Source organism: Phaenicophaeus curvirostris, chromosome 5, assembly GCF_032191515.1.
Source record: "Phaenicophaeus curvirostris isolate KB17595 chromosome 5, BPBGC_Pcur_1.0, whole genome shotgun sequence".
Classification (NCBI taxonomy): Eukaryota; Metazoa; Chordata; class Aves; order Cuculiformes; family Cuculidae; genus Phaenicophaeus; species Phaenicophaeus curvirostris.
Window position 1 is genome coordinate 32939128 of NC_091396.1, and position 17414 is coordinate 32956541.

The 17414-nt window shown below is 39.2% G+C and overlaps 1 protein-coding gene across 1 annotated transcript in view; it reads left to right on the forward strand.

Moving 5' to 3' along the window:
* The window catches only part of DCAF5 (DDB1 and CUL4 associated factor 5), a 68011-nt gene that overhangs the window by 48249 nt on the left and 2348 nt on the right, over window positions 1-17414 (forward strand). Inside the window, exons 7-8 of the mRNA XM_069858173.1 lie at window positions 1451-1517; window positions 11559-11686. Coding sequence (XP_069714274.1) covers window positions 1451-1517; window positions 11559-11686 — 195 coding nt within the window. The remainder of the gene's footprint in view (window positions 1-1450; window positions 1518-11558; window positions 11687-17414) is intronic.

The window sequence follows — 17414 nt, forward strand, 5'->3', positions numbered from 1 at the left end:
AGTAGAATTGCATTCGTAAGTGCTTACTCACATCCTACATCCTTAAAAATAAGAAAAAAAAAGAAAGGTGGATCGTGATAGTAGGAAGCCAGGGAAGGAATTTTAGTGGTTGGTTATTGCATTTTTGTGGGTGGAAACATGCAAACGCTGCACAGACGTAATTAGCATTGCAAACAGAATGTATGCGAATTCATAACAGTTTTCTCTGTGTTAGTGTATGCTTTTTCTTTATTCGCTACTCAGTCCTGTGTTATTCCAGGACTTCTGTTCAGTGCTTGATATTACTTTGTCTGATGAGTTTATGTATCTCTGGAGAATGAAAGACGAAAATATTTGAGCCAAACAAAACAGAATTTGTCTCCTACCAAAGGTTAGAAAGGGGACAAACTTGCTAATTTTCTTTCTTTTTCTCCCTTCCCTCTGCCCTAGTAACAACAAAACAAAAGCCCCAATTTATTGACTGTATTGATTAAGCAGAAGCCTTAAGTCAGTTGAGGGCTAGAGATTTACACTGTCTGTGGCAGTATAACTGGAATTGGAATCTGCCCTTGGTTCCACTACTTGCCATCTCATCTCTAATTTGGGAAAGAAATAAATGACAGGGTGTACAGTTTATTGCAGAAGAGGTATTTAGAGACAAGGCACAGTTTGTGGCCTCTTATAACCAAGAGGCGTAAGCTTTTTACCGTATCAAATGTCACCTGTCATTTCAGTGCATGTTTGTAGCATATTAAGCTACTTCCAATTGCATATTGCCTAAACATCTGTACAATAAGGAGATTGCTTATCATTCATGCACTGTTGAAAAAGGGCAGCCTTCAATCTCTTCAGAGTAACTACAGTCAGGAAAAATTTGAACAGTATCATAAATGTGGGGGCTTTAAACTGCTTGAAGCTTGCTGACAGTGAACGTTTAACTATGTTGTTGTTCAGTGTTCAAAGATTATCTTCAGTGACTGACTTTTGATGGTCTTAGTTGACTGATAAGCCAGACATGTCGTGCTTGTGTGTAATGGACATGCCAGCTCTCTTCTTAGGAATGTGTTTGATGAAGCTTTCTGTGGTTCTGGAGATGAGAAAAAAGAATGAAATAACTTGACGTTAACAAAAGACCAGATTTGCAGGCTGTGGGATATGAGAATTTGATTTAGACGTGCTTGTATTAAAGCCAGCCAAAATCCATAGTCTTATTTAGCAAAGAATACGTACACTTTGGGCAGCAGGCATTAGATAAGTAAAGCATGGGTTTGAATTTTGGTGTGTTTTTATGTATGCAACACTTTTGTGCTGCTGTCTCACCCCCATTTAAGGATAAGTTTATCGGGGAGGTGCAAAGAATGATACAAATAATATCTTTTTCCTCACTTTTGGTTTGGAGAAACTAGATTAACAATAAAATACTTCAGGTGATACTTTTGTGGTAAACTGCTTTTATTTTTATTCCTAACAGTACATCCTTTCAGGCTCTGATGACTTCAATTTGTATATGTGGAGGATTCCTCCAGATCCAGAAGCAGGTAAGTTTTGTTGTTTTGGAATCTGGGGTGGCAGGGGCATTGTCTGAAAAACAGAAGTTTGATTTTTTTTATTTTTTTTTTTTTAATTGCAATTCCCACTCAGCTTCTGAATCTCGAGTTATTCTGGTGAAAGCTGGATGGGGAGAGTTTACAAATGCCTAATCCAGTCTCTGGATAACAGTGGACAATGCCATTTGAATATTTTATCATAATGATTTTAATTATCTTCTCATATAACATTCTCAGATAAATCTTCTAGATGAACTTATGAAGAGAAGGAGCTGGAGCAGGGTCTGTCGTTCCTTCCTCCTGTCTACCGGCTCCTCTATTTCTAAGCTGATCTGAGTTCACTGGAGAACTTGGGATCTGTTACTAAGAATTTCAGCTAATGAAGCTTACAGCATGAAGTAGGGCTGAGTTCACAGACTGCTCCTTACAGCTCCAGTGCATTGGCCTATCTTCCCCTCTTTCCTTCCTCTTACACCAAAACTCTCCCTGTGAATTCTAATACAAAGCAGTTATGCTCTTTTACTTTCTGGGGGAAGGAGCACTATCAGCTGCTGGAAATGACCACTTTTGACTAATTTCTGACCCTTTCCCATACTGGGGCAGACATGCTAAGCAAGTAGACTTAGCTCAACTCTGTGAAAGTGTAGGGGAAGGTGTTGGAGTAAAGAAAAGCAGCAATATGCATGGGATATAGTGGTAGTATTGTAGGTGCCACAGCTAGTCAGTGCCTCGTTTGATACTGTCTAGTGTTGTGTAAGGTTTGGCAATGTGACACTCTAAGGGATACAATGTCAGGATAGCTCTTCTGTTGAAACAAATCGCCATGGTCTTTTAGAAGGAAGTTGAATCTTGATTGAAAGACTCGAGACCTGAGGAAATGTATTACCTTTTCTGTTTTTAATGGCTCTGACAGTTTAAACTGTACATTTTAGTGGTATTAAGTACAACTCGGGTCTATCCTGTGGTCTCAGGTGCTTTAGCAATAGTGAGAGCAAATTGCAAGCTGTGTTGGAGGTAAAATGAAAATATCTTGTTTAATTTCAGAGGCTGTTAATTACATCTGTCTAATCCACAGGTGAGAGACTGGCTAGCCTCTAAAAGGTTTGGTTAATGGCAGAGGTTTGAGGAAAATGCCATTCTGATTTTGGACTGCTTGTTTAACCAATATTTGATGTTGCAGTCCAGAAGTCCTGAAGATGGCCCTGCTAAGTATACCAGTACTTTAGCCTTTTAGAGTTTATATTAGAGACGTCTGCTTTTCTTTTAATTTGTATTATTTCCATTTACATTCAGCGTTGTTTTACTACTACTTGTGGAATTTCCTCTTAGTTAAAACAAAGATTGCATGCATTTAAGTTAGTTATTTATATGTAAATTTTTATATGTGGATTGTAGAATTACATTTTAGTTTTGTTACTAAACTTGTTTTGACTCCATTTGTAAATTCTGGATTTGGGATTTTGTGTTTATCTGGCTCTGATGCTCTTGAAAACTTTTTTGCCAGGCAACTGCAGGTTAGAAATTTTGTATATGGGACCTTTGCACAAAGAGTTATCACTAGAACTACCACAAAACAGTGTCACATGTGTTTTGATCAGCTTTCTTGTTTCTGGTTCTTGCAACTTGAGGAAGGGTGGCAGTGAACTTATGACACTTCAGTTACAAAATAATTACTTAGTGTCACTTGCCCTCAGTAGTTGCTTAATAGGATCAGAAGCTCCTGTAGTAGGAATGTGTACGTCTTGGTCTCCTGTAACTTGAGCAGTCCTCTTATTGATACTTCCTAGTGAAACTCCTCAGCTTTGTTTTGTTAGACCTAAAGATCTGGCTTCTGTGGCAAATAACTCATTGGTCGTCCAGATCACCTGTGACAGGCTTATTGAAGCTCTTTTCTTCATTCACCTCTTCTTGAAGGGTTATGCCTGTTTTAAGTGTGATGAAACATGCTTTCTTAAATCTTATCCTGTGGTTCAGAATAATTGTTCGGCTAGAGGTGCGCATCCTTCTTGGAGAAAGTCTTGCTGTAGGAATGTGGAGGCCTTGGAAAGCTTCTGCTTCAGTGGACAACTTCTTGTTCTCATGTTCTAGCTTAAAATAGGAGTGTCTTTGGGTTTGTGATCTGAGGTAGTAAAATGTGGTTTTTATTTTTAGATATTGCACACACTGCACAGGATGATGTAATGTCCTGTACTGTGGCTTGGTATTTTAAATAAAAATATCTCTCTAACGGATTTCTACCTTCCGGTTGAATTCTGGCATTGTGTTGCTATAAATATTTATGATACAACTGCTTTAAATTATATGAGCTATTTGTAAATAGCAACTTCTTGCAAGCCTGAATATTTTAATAGAGCTACATCCTTAATAATAACTCTGAAATACAAGATCTTGCTCAAGTGCAGGTGCAGCAATTACTAACAACAGTACTACACAAAAGATGAAATGGGAAGGAACACCCCAGTCAGACAATTGCAAATATATTTCAAGTTGGAGGAATGTGGTTACCTGTGCTGGTATTTTGCCAGGAAAATAGAACAGATTCTGCTGTTTTTTGCAAAAAGTCATGTTGTAGAGGTGTCCTCCCAATAGGTTGCATTCAGTGATTCCCTCTCAGCTGGAAACTCTACCAGTAGTTTTGTTCGGTCCAGTTATTAGACAGGACTTATTTCAAGGCCAGGAGGTCTGTGAAAAAAGGTATTTCCTAAATAGCTTAGGAAGCTATTCTGTTGAGGAGTTTCATTGTCTATCTCCCTCCACAATCTTCGATTACTCCGAATAGGCCAGGATTTCCTATGCCAGAAGGTTGGTTGCTTTATAACTGCCTTTTTTCCTTTCTCAGAGATGGAATAGTTCGCTCATTTTTTCACTTTCTTCTCCATCCAAGTGCTACCCAGCTTTCCACTGTGCTTTAGTAGTAATTGCCGATTGTTTGGTGAATTTGTTAGCCAATTTCCTCTTTAAAGCAGAATTTCTAGAAAAATAAATAACTTAGCCTGGCAGAAGAAAAGCAGTCCTGAGCTTCCACTGTTTTTATTTGGCTCCAAGGCAAGCTAGAAGTGGGAGGAGTCACCAGCCCTACACGACCTGCCCAGCAAGACTGCACTTCTGGCAGTATTTAAACCTGACTACTATAAACGTGGTTTCTTAGCTGGTAAAGAATCCGTGTTCAAGACAGAACCTGACATGTCTTGTGGGGTAATAGAGGCTTTAGTAGACCAAATATTTTGCAAAATGGAATTTACATTCCTCACCCACTACTCTGAATCATCTTTGCAACTCGGAGCTTGTCTCTTGCTTTTGAATTATGGCTCCAAGATGCTATGTGAGGGATATGATATTTATTTGCGATTGAGAAGACAGTTTGGAATCCTTCAGTTTACGTGAGCAGGCTGTCACTGGACTTAGGAAAAGCTTCACTAAATCAGAGCAGCAGACTGCATTTCAAAACTTCTCTTTAATTCTGTCTTTTACTGTAACTGCTAACAAGAAAGAGCCTGTCATTGTGATCCAGTTACTAAAGTAATTGCACCAATTTTCAACAGAACTGGTGTAATTTTTCTTCCATTTTTTTTCTGCTCTTTGGTCATTGTAAATGCAGATGCCTCTTTAGGCTTGAAGAATTCAGCAACAGACCTTTTTACAACCTTTAGACAGTGTTATCTCATTGGAGACAGCTTGTGTTTTAAGTTCTCAAAGTTAGAGTCTGATAAGTGAAGATGAATAATAGATGATTAAGTGTTTCCTAATGTCTTTAGCTATTTTTGAGATTTCTATATATTTTATATATAAATTTATATATATTTATATATTTTTATATATGTGCAAGCATGCATATATACATACTGGTTGGATTGGGGCAGGGGAAGCCATCTGGCCCAACAGGGAACAAGCTCTGGAAGGTTTGTATTTTTAAAGAAAATATGCAGCTTTCTGCATGTTGTTTAGATGTCTAGATATTAATTTTTTCTTTGGCTTTTGGAACCTCTGCAGAGGTAGAAGACCACCACAGGTAAGCTAGGCAAAGTGGGTGATTGCCTGGAAGAGAGCAGATTGCCTGAGGCAGGTGTTGACCCCAGCCCTCTGCTCCCTGGGCTTACTAAAGCTCTGCCAGACCACACCAATCCTTTCACCTGGCCTGGGAGGTGGAGGGTGGGTTCAAAGGTGATGGAGGAAACAGTCTGCAGATGGAGTTGTAGGTGCTTTCTCATGGGGAGACACTCCTTTTTTCTTTCTCGTGTAGAGGCAGTTGTACAAAGCTGGAGTCCCCTGGTGCCTCTCCAAACTCTCTCCTCTTAACCATGCCAGGAAGAGAAAGGGTCTTGGCCAGCTGTTCTCACCCCATATTTAATGTGACCAAAGTCAGTTTTGCCTGTGCTGCTGAGAAATCTTGAAGTTGCTCTGGCTGGAATGAGATTCCTGGTCTCATTAGACGGAATGCTGCCGGGCTCTGTGCAACCAGGGAGAGTGTTAGTGTTTAAATCTAGCTTCACTCTAGCTGGGTGAAGGAGGAGCAAAGCCATCTGCTGGTATGCATTGTGCAAAACAAATACAGGTATGTGAGTGATCAGAGAGAGACATTTTAAGGACTCTAAATATAATCTGCTGCACTGAAAGCAGACACCCTGTGTGCTGCACGTATTTGCTTGCATTGTGTGCATTTGCTTTCCACACTATGGTATCTCTCTTCTGTTAGCACATCATGACCTCATAGAATTCAAATGCAAGATAGCATCCTGTGGTGTAAATGTGTCCTGGATTATTATTAATGAAAACTACATTAATTTAAAATGAGCTTTCTACTGTAGTGCCAAGTACTACAGTGGAATGGTATGCTATGGTACACTGGCAGCAGCTGCAAATTTCTGGTTCTTCTCAGGAGTTTTCAGCACTTCGAGTAATTCACAAGGCTAGTATGAAGTTATGCTAGTCTGTGGAACGTCTTTCTACCTTATATGAACATAGGACTTCTTTTTCAGTGTATAGATAGAAAGGACTTCTTAATGAGGTCATTTAATTCCTCTATTACAGAGCCAGTGGAGGATTGTTCCTTATCCCAGCAAGTTCTCTGGTACTTTGACGGTTTTTTCAAATGTTTGGAACAATGCAGCTTCCATTAGTTTAGAGACCGTTCTGCATTCTTACAGGATTTCTACACTAGCACACTTTTCCTAATAATCTGTCACTTTCCTTATCCTTCAAATAATTCATTCTTCTGTGGTTTTTTTTTAAATGCTGCTATGTGTTCTGGAACTTGTGCATAGGAGGCCAGATTGCTATCTCACTTTCTCATTATAATTTACTAGTGTTTTTTGAAATGGTATGTACCATCCAGCATGTTCTCAATATGTGAAATGTCAACTCATTTGCATAAATATTTACCAACCCACATGATTAACAAGGATTTCATTAGCATAATACTAAAACCAAAATAATAAAGCAAACCAAGAAGTAATCACTTTGGCAACTTATTAGACATCTACTACTTCAAAGCAAGTTATTCCTTCCTTCTGTCTTTTATACGTTATTTCTTCCAGCTGGTCGGATGTCATATTAAGATATTATTTAAAGGAATTTTTTTACTTTTTGTTGTTATTCTTTGCAGCGTTTATTTGCTGGGTGTTGAGGAAGAGGGATTTTCTTGACATTTCACTTTGTGTACCGAGAAAAAGCAGACCAAGAAAACATTGACCAGCACAGCTACAACACTCAACCAGACTCAGAACTGTTTTAAGCATAGCAATTTTTGGAAAGAATTGTAAACCAGCTAGTATATCTTCATCCCCTCCCTCTAGTAGTTAGAGGTTAGAAAGTTAGAAACCGCCTAAAATTGGCATAATTGGCCTCTGAAGACTTTAAGACTTTATTTATAAAACTTCTTTATAAGCAGCGCTTATACACATGGTAACCATCTAAGAATATAGAAGTTTCCATGTTAAACCAGTTGCAGGATCTGTGCACGCCATGAAATTCAAAAGCAAACAAACTACACCTCCATCCCCTAAATAGCAGAAGTGAATTCTGGTGAAACAATACCAGTAAAAACACCAGTTCAAGTGAAGGCAGCAAAAAGAAATTGGAATTATTACATGCAAAAAAAGGGAAGATGGCCTCAGGAATTTGAGCAGTTTATGACCACCACTTAACGTATAGAGGCACTTTATTTTTTTGGCCAGCAGACATGAGCAAACTTAACTCACACTGTGAGACAGCTACAAGCTGTATGGCTGCAGCTAAGCCTCTGCTGAGAGGCAGGGGGAGTCCAGACACGTCTGGACACAGGCATACGTCTGCCATGTAGATACTCATGTAACATGATACCAGCTTTGGGCTACTGTAAAATGATGGGACCACTATCAGGATAAGGATGTAGAAGGCTCTGCATTAAGGGCTGGCTTAATGATGTTGCTTAAGCACATAGGAGTTGGTAGACTAAAATTGCATTAGGTGAGGTTGTCCAAAAATTAAGTTCTGGGGCAGTTTATTACATTTGACGCAAAGATTATCAGAGTGTTGCTGGAGTCAATACTTTTTGTATTAAAGATTAAAACCTCTTGTACTGGAAGAAGCTGACTGCTAGGATTTGTGATGGTAGTAATCTGCTCCTAAGTGACTTTTCCTGTAGCTAGGCAGTTAGTTGTTTTAAGGGGCTTTGAAGGAAGGTTCATATTCGCTCTAAGAGGAGTGAAGATGTTCTAGTGCTATGCTTCCTCTGATTTTACTGTTAACAGCTTAAAAGGAATTTAGGGAACTTCAGTATTAAAGCAGAAAGCTTTGGAATTCCATCATGGAACCACAGAATGGTTTGATTTGGAAAGGACCATTAAAGGTCATCTAGTCCAACCCTCCTGCAATAAGCAATGATGTTTTCCACTAGGTCAGGTTGCTTAAAGCCCCATCCAACCTGACCTTAGGCATTTCCAGAGATGGGGTATCTACAGCTTCTCTCAGCAGCCTGTTCCAATGTCTCACCACCCTCATTGTAAAAAATGTCTCCCTTATATCCAATATAAATCTATGCTTTTTCAGCTTAAAACTGTTGCTTCTTCTCCTGTCACTACAGGCCTTAGTAAAAAGTCTCTCTCTGTCTTTCTTACAAGCCCCCTTTATTGAAAGATTACTATAAGGTCTCCTAGAGCCTTGTCTTCTCCAGGCGGAACACCCCCAACTCCCTAAGCCTTTCCTCATAGGAGAGGTGTTCCATCCCTCCTTATCCTTTTTGTGGCCTTCCTGGACCCACTCTAGCATGTCCATGCCTTTTGGTGTGCTGGGGACCCCAGAGCTGGACACAGTACTCACAGACAGATGGGGTCTATGCAGAATAAAGGGGCAGAATGCCTTTCCTTGACATGCTGACCACATATCGTTTGATGCAGCCTAGGTTTTGCCTTCTGGGCTTCAGACACTGCCCGAATTTGACTAGAGGCTGGGGACAGCTGTGTTCTAGACATGGCTTGCTGTGCACTTTTCATCATATGCTCTTAGTGTATTGATAGACCTTTATTAAAGTTTAATGCCAGAAGACTGTTCTGGCATTAAAAACCTGGTTTCACTGTTTTACTAGGAAAATAACCATGGGTTAATTCACACTGGTGACAGTACCACAAAAAGCCAATGACCGATTTGGAAATCCAGCCCAAGATATTGGTGCCCTAAATTTGTATTTAATCTCCACTACAATTCTTTCTTTGCTGATTGTATCTCTTAACTTCTGACTCTTTTGTAAGTGTTTCATAGGGCCTATTTCTTATTTTGCGCTGAATTCACGTAGCTTGAATGTGTGGGTAGTTAAAACGTGTTTGAGACATTACTTATAGAGTTGAAACACTTCTTAAACGAATTGTCACTTCATTCCTGAGGCCTTCTTTCCTGGAACATTTGTCTGCTAGGTCAAGATAACTGCGCTGAGAACTGATCTTGGTGTAACCATCTGCCATTAACTTGATAGATGCAGTTGGATTGACAACTGTAGTGTGGCTGGAAGGAATGCTGTAGGAGTAGGGCAACTTGCCATAAGCCATAAATGTGGTCATGGATGTCTAGCAGGGTAAGCAGAATGAAAGGATGTGAGGAATCTCATAAGATGTAGAAGAGAATCAAAAGACCCCGATTTGGCATTTAATGAGCCTGCTCTTCAGTCAGTTACTTCATCAGTCAACTTTTCTTACACGGGTGAAATGTTGCTAAAGGCAGAACTTATCTCTGAACTTATACAGAAAACACAAGTGTACCCAAATAAGAGAACCATGCCAGGTAGTTCAGTCTTAGTGCAGATTCGATGAACATACTTAGAAGTTAACTGGAGTGTCCATTTCAAGTTATCTTAATTTTAAATGAGTCTTCTTTCTATACAAATTCTTTAAAACGGGCGTGTCTTTTGGTCCATAAGTTACTGGCCATCTCTTTTCCTTTCTTCAGGCACATATCTTCTGTCCCAAAGTGCAATGAGACTGCAGTTTGGTCTGCAAAAATTGATTTGTGCGAACAGAACGCTTTCCAGAAGCAGTAAAAAGATCTGATCATGGATTTTTAGGAGTTGGATGACTCCTCTTTTCTAGGTCCTTGCCATGGTTTGTACACCATAAACACATCAATCTGGTCTTCTGAGTGTAATTAAAATGAGTGGAAGGAATAGAATACTTCCTCTGAGAGGGACTGAACACAAGCGCACTAGCTGTGGTTCTCTATCAAACCAAACAAATGGAAGGTGATACAGGAATACCTTTTTTCCTTTTTTTTTTTCCCCTTGGCCTTTCTATCTTGCTACTCTGTGGTGTTAATGCCAGTTTTTCTTTAGGAAATGTGTACTGCAGAGAGAACTCTGACTATGTTTTAGAAGACAAGTTGTACAACATTGGGCTTAGGGCTTTAACCCAGTAGCTGTTTCAGTTGAAAGAGCTCCTGTTGAGACCAAAGGAGGATAGCAAACAGGTTCAGCAAGGAGAACATAAAGTTTACTTGTTTGGTATTAAGATGGCACTATAAGTAGCACCAAAGCTAATGACTTTATTTTGGTTTTCTGTATGGTGCACTAACTGCTGCTGAAGTTGTGAATAGCAAGAATGTTTTCCTCCAGGGTGGTTTTCAGTTTTAACTTTGCCTCTTCTAAAAGCTTTGGTTTCTTTCATTGAAAATGTAACCATAGCATGTTGGTTGACACTTATTTATGCAGATACACAGGTACACTTTCTAACAAATTTATGGTTTTAATTCTGTGAATCTATGAATATAAAAAATGGCTATGTGACAGTTTCTTGCTTTGGTCTTAGTAAATATATATAGACTTAGTAAATAGTGACCAAGCAGAAAAGCTGTCTGGCTTCTGTTTTGAGTTTTACCACTAGCACAAAAGTATTTCACTTCACCCAATTCCCTGCCTTGTGACAAGGAATAATGTAACCCACTGATCAGATGTGTTATTTCAGGTCCCTTTTAAGATTGATTCACAGAAATACGAGTTATTTTAGATCTAGGGAAGGCTATACTAAATGCAGCTGTAATGTAGTAACACGGGTTAGTAGCCTTGACGATTGGCTCTGTTAGAGCTCCTGCCCATCAGACTAGAGTCAACAGTGACAGTAATGAATTGCTGATTTAAAAAAATATTTCTTTAATAAAAGAGTATAACTATTATAAAAGTCAACCTCTTTATTTGTCTCTGCTTCAAATTTGCGAACGGTGTGTAGTGTCATGCCTTAACAGTGTGGTTTCACTTGTGACTTCATTAAGTATGTATGTTGATCTTATTCACATACTTGTCATATTAGGGCAAAACCCTTCGTTGTTTATTTAGATAATTGAGCTAAAGCTAGCCTCCAAGTCTTAAGCTGCAGGAAGGATGCTTGTCATCAAACTTGCAGCTTTTCATAAGGGCATTGCTCATAATATTGGAATTCTACAGCCAACACAGGCCTTAAAATATTGCAAAATAAAGTTGAAGCTCGTTGTCATATATAATATGACTTTAAATTGTTATGAATTAAAGCAATAGGAAGATTTAATTATTCATTTAATGTGTGCTTCTTTTTCCTCTAGGTGGCATTGGCAGGGTCGTCAATGGTGCTTTTATGGTATTGAAAGGTCATCGGTCAATTGTAAACCAAGTCCGGTTTAATCCTCACACTTATATGATCTGTTCTTCTGGTGTTGAAAAGATTATAAAGGTAAGATTAATTATCAGAAAGTGTGTTCTTTTTCAGAAAGAAATGCTTTGTTTTGCTCAGCATCATTCTTTTCCACACCCATCCTATCTTCTCATCTTATTCTTTTGTAAAGTGGTACATCTCACTTGCTGGCTATAAAATTATGCAAATTTTAACTGGGCATTTCAACTTTAAGCTCTATTTCAATTTTAAAGGTTTTAGAGATGAGGGATAAGGTCAGAATTTCTGGGATTTGTACCACAAAGAAGGAATTCTGTTGCATTTTGATTCTGTACATAACTAAAATATCATGTCCTTCTTGGAAGAGTTTGGTCACAGCTGTAACATGATCTCCTAAGATTTCTGATACTTCAGGCTGAAATTTAATAAAAATGTTTCCAGAGAGTATTGTTGAGCCTTAATCTAGCTTGGCGTAGCTGAATTTGGCCCAAATAATGTCTCACGAGCCGTTCTATATTTTTTTTACACATTTCTGCATTGAATCAATTCAACACACCTCTCTGTGGCTTCTAGAGGAAACAGGACTCAATACCTTCTGCAATATGGGGGGGGGGGGAGTCTGAATCCTCTAACAATGTACAGTATTTTTCGGAAGTTTTGTGCCTTTTTTGTATGGAATGTAAAGAGATAACAGTCTCTGTCAGGTTCTGAAACTTTCTTTCCTTAAGGATAAGACTACCAATATTGTGGGAGCAAGGTAGAAACCTTTTTGGCATTTCTAATAGCAGAGGTTGAGGGTGGGGAGGCAGAGGATTATGCTATACTAATGCACTTGGCATTCTGCTGCCATAGAAATTTTGCTGTAATTTAGGTCCATCAACAAGATGAAAAAAACCAGAAAGATATAACTTTTAAGTAGGATAATGAGAATGGTTGCTGCTTCTAATTGCTTCGTGAGTGACTTCGTAAAAATCTTACCTGCATGAGGCTGTAAGTGAGGTTGGTTTGGGTATTAGTAAATGGTTTGGCAAACTAAAAGCTTATGGAATGAATTTGTACTGTAAGGGAATGTTTTAGTGGTCTGCAACTTATCGACCAGGACTAGCCCAAAAACCTGGTACCATGGTCCAATGCACAGCTGCCTCCTTTGCATTACAGCTATCAGCATTTGGGTTCTGGGTGTAATTCAGCTTTTCTTCTCTTCTGTCTTCCACTGGTAGTTTAATTTGCTTTCCTACTTCTTTCTTTATCTGTGTCCCTCTGACAGGTTTGATTGCAAATCTGTCCAATACAGGCTTTGAACAAAAGTGCATTGAACAGTCTTAGCAGCTCAGCAATTTTTCAATTTCCAGTCAAACTGCCACTGTTTAACAACAGTTTTGCCAGAGGCTTCCCCCCAGCCCCCCCACCCCCGCTTTGGAACTTGATTCACGCAGCCTGAATTCTCCCTTTTGGATTTTAGATCTGCTGACCCTTCACCCTGTGAATCCTTCCTGCATGAGTGTGCTTAAGCTGTTGGATTAGCATTGGTATAAACATCCCCTGCGTTGCTTTTGTGTACTTCTGCTAGGGTTTGGGGTTGGGGAGGCACCTAGTGATTAAAAGGTTAGTTTGATTAAGACCCCAGTCACAGGTTGTGTAACACTTTCAAAGACACCTCTGCTTGAATGCTCCCTTAGAAGAGAACGCCTGTTGTGTCCCAGTGTGTGCAAGGGAACTTGTGTAGCTTGCTTTGAAGGAACGGAATTCCCCAAACATTGCGAGCTGGAAACAAATTAAGAGAAAGATGTTTAAAGTTTATTAGCAAGCCAGAACTTCTTACCCTTTTGTTGTGTGTCTCAGCTTGTAATGTGCCTTGTGTGGAGATCAGGTTGTTTTAAGGCTTGTATCTTGTCTGATCTGCATGACTTCACCTTTAAAGGGCACTGTCTTAGTGAACAGTGGTTTGTGGGTGACCACACAATGGTGGTTTCTTTTTCATTCCAGCCACTTCTACAGGTAGGTTGCAGGCTATTAACTGCCACTAGCAGAAGGACAAAACAGGAAAAACACCACCAGCAGTTCTGAGGGGCTATTTACTGCATTAAAACCAGCTAAGAACACAAGTCCTTTCCCTTGCATGACTATCTATCTTTTCCCCATATAAACATTTTATGTACTTGCTCAAAGAAGTTGAGAGTACAAGAGGAAGAGCCATAAATGAGAATTATAGTTAGGGGTTTTCATGTTTTCTTGTTTTGTTGGGTTTTGTTTGTTTGTTTTAGTCAGTTCCTTAAGAAGTGTTCTTCCTTGTACTGTCCTTCTAGTGTCTTCTAAAAATCTTTCTGGAATTAAATCACAGGCAATAACTTCATTGCAGTTGGCTGGTATTCTGTTCCCTCAATTGCAGAAACTCTGTGATGAATTAAAAATGTAGGTGCAAGCAGTTATTTGTCTGAGCCTTTAATTTTTAGACTAGCGGGCCTAAATTTAGTACTTCTAGAAGTGAGGAACTGATCGCACCAGCATCAAGGCGTGATACAGACAAACCATTCAATAATTCCATGTGCTTCTGCCAACACATTTGCTATTTTAATGCTGATTGCAAATGAGATACAAATTCATCTCTGGCCTAGCCCTGCTGAAATGAATAGCTTTCACAAGAATGATTTTGACCTTTATGATTATGAGTTTTTTGCTTTAGTTTTATTTTGTTGTAAAGCACCTCTGAGAATGTAATCAGGAGCTCAGTGGTTTATGGTTTGATTTCTGCTAGGACTGAGAATATAAAGGGTAAGATGGGGAGTCGTGTAAATATTCGAGTAAGGAGGTTTCAGAAACCAAAAATAAGACTCAACAGGTTCTTTAATAAAGGATGCTAGAAGCCTTGACTCCAGACACTGTGTGCTGGACACACCAACCCAAGTGAAGTGCTCGTTGTCCTGCATTTCAGAAACCTGAACATGAGCGAAATCATATGGAAAAGCACAGCTGTTAACTAAAATTATCATTGTAGTAGGCATTCACCACAAGGGCTCAGGCAATGAAAAACAGAAAAATACCACTTTCTCCACAGTTAAGTGTGTGACTTTGGGATGTGCTAGCAGGCAAATGAATTGCATTGCAGGAGAAATAAATGAGGCATTCCCTCTGATGTGTGGGGCTTAGAGGAGTGCCACAGAGAATTATGCAATTAGAAGACAGTTCCAGAAAAGGTAAAATAAATAAATTGCATAAGGGTTTTTCAGAAAGAAATACTGTTTTGTACTGGAAACAGAATACTGTGTAACTGAGCACAACTGTTGTAGGGCCCATTTGCTGAAAAATCATCAGTATATCAAAGATAGCAAAGTCTGTTTGCCCGTGTTGCTATGGTGACAGATTAATGTCGTTGTGGCTAGCTGCCTCTGCCTAATCAGATAATCTAATATAGCTGATTTTAATTATTCTCACACTATGGGCATAACCACTTTTTTGTTTTCAAATTTGGGGTTTGCCCAAACCAGTTTCGTACTCTCCTTTTCTGTCATTGTTCCTATTTTTATATCTGCACTCGGGGCATCAGTGAGTAATACTCAACTCCTTAATCCTCTGACAGAGAAAGAACTTCTTGATATATTGTTGCTTCAGAGGAGTGATTTGCCAACTTTTTTTCTCCAATTTGCTCACATTCTTCCTCAGCATGGCATCAGTCAGAGGATGAGAAAAAGGCAGAGGCATTCCATTTACAAAGAAGGACATTTCGGGTGCCATGAAGAGCACCGGACCAGTTGTTGCCAGTTTAAAGACTTCCTGAGAGTTTTCCAATTCTCTTGCTTAAAAACCAAGTTTTATAAAACTTAGTGATCAATATAACACTGCTAAGACAATATGAGGAGGGGCATGCCAGACAGCTTGTCCAGGCATGAGGTATGAAGCTTTTACAAGAAGTTGTATGCTTCTTGAGTACAAAAAGATCTGGTCTACTTGCTGAAATGCTAAATAGTGTGGCAAAGAAGGGGAAAGATCTCATAAATTATGAGAGAAAGTACTGAACATGTGTTGGTTAAATCATCAAGAAGGCAGCAGCTCGGAAAAGTTCTGTGAGCAAGTAGAGTTCTATTTTGCTGTTCAAAAACTTGGTGGATCCTGAAACTCTCCTCTCATGCATGCAGTGAGAGAAAGCTCTTTCTACCTTGTCTTTAGGAAGTGGAGCATGGGAAATAATTAGAGGATGAAGAGCAATTCTTTCATTCTCTTGAATAATTCAAAAAGTTTCAGTATGGATGGTGGAAGTCATAATGGGCTTAGGTTGAGTTTTGTTATCTTTATCCAAACCTCATGCTTGTCCTTTGAGCTACATGTCTAGTAGGTTCAGTGCTTGAATTGAGGAATGGAGACGGCCTTCATTCTGTTTTCAAGTGTTTTATTAATGAACTGTACTGGAAGATAATTTAAGTACTACAAATAATAAAAATAGCAATTAAATACAAATAGCGGATACACCTTGATATTGAGACATGTTTCTAGGAACAGGCTAATATGCAATGTTTGGTTCCTTTACCCTTGCTGTGAAAGGCAGCTTGGTGATAGCCATACAGAAAGAGGTATATGTCCAGCCCAGCTCAATTTTAGAATAGAGTCTGTTTTATCTACATAGTCAGGTCATATGTGGAAGGTTTGTTAGCCATAACTTAGAGAGGATGCGAAATAAAGGCAAGTTGGGGAGAATTCCAGAATAGAGTTTACCTGTACATCTTCAATTTGGCTGTGCTGAGCAAGTAATAGCAATTGATTTTTTTTTCTCTACTTCTAATATTAAAAGTTTAAGGTCTTACTGTACACTGAAAATCTCTGTGAATACAGAATTGCTGTCATTCTCATGAGCTTTTTTTTGAAGTGATTGTTGTGGTAGTATCAGATTATGTTGCATGTGTCAAGTAAGCATCTGAGATGAGTGCTGATTATCCCATTAACACATGCAAAACACTTTGTTCGCAGTTTTCTCTGCTTGAAACAAAGCTTAACTAATTTCTCTGGGGAAAAGAGATGTTTTTGCCAAAGTCTATCCCAAAAGGCCAACCTGGTAAGACAGCTGACAGAATTCTTTTCCCCGAGGTTGTTAGCATGGTAAAACCAAAGCATGACTGAAATTAAGTGTTTTATAAGCAGAACGTTAAGGCAGCATTGTGGATAAGCCACATGCTGTCTCTGCTTACAGTGAATGCTGTGCAGCACGTTAATTATCAGTCTTGAACAAATTGATAGTGATTGTCCAGTGAGTGCCTCAGTCATATTGCCCCAAATCTGTGAGTAAAGCTGAGAAAGGTGAGGAGATCCAACTGTTATGTTTTCAGTGGATTACTGGGAGTTTGTTAGAGGTAGTGGTGGATCTTCTTTGAGGCTTTTATTTTTCCTCTTCCCCTCCACGCCAGGAAAACTGATGGACAGCACAGTCAAGGCTGTTGCTATTGGTTAAATCATTAAACTTTGTAACATCACGATCTCTCTACACTTCAAAAATAACCTTTAGCGAAAATCTTCACCTTTCCCTGCTATCTGCAAAACTGTTGCTGTGTCTTGAGAGAATGTTGGGTGCTTGCTTTCCTTTACAAGTGTTGCCTAAAGGGCGTAGTGTAGGTCTGCTATTCAGCTCCCTGCCTGCTGATCAGATATGACTGACTGTGCAGCTGGATGAAATATTACTCTGCATCACTGGCACAAGCAACTCTAGTTTCCTGGGAAACAAGTACCTTCATTAGTGCTAAGACTGTATGGTAGGCAACAAACTATTCTTACCATTAGTGAGTAAGCGTCCCCTTTTATGTAA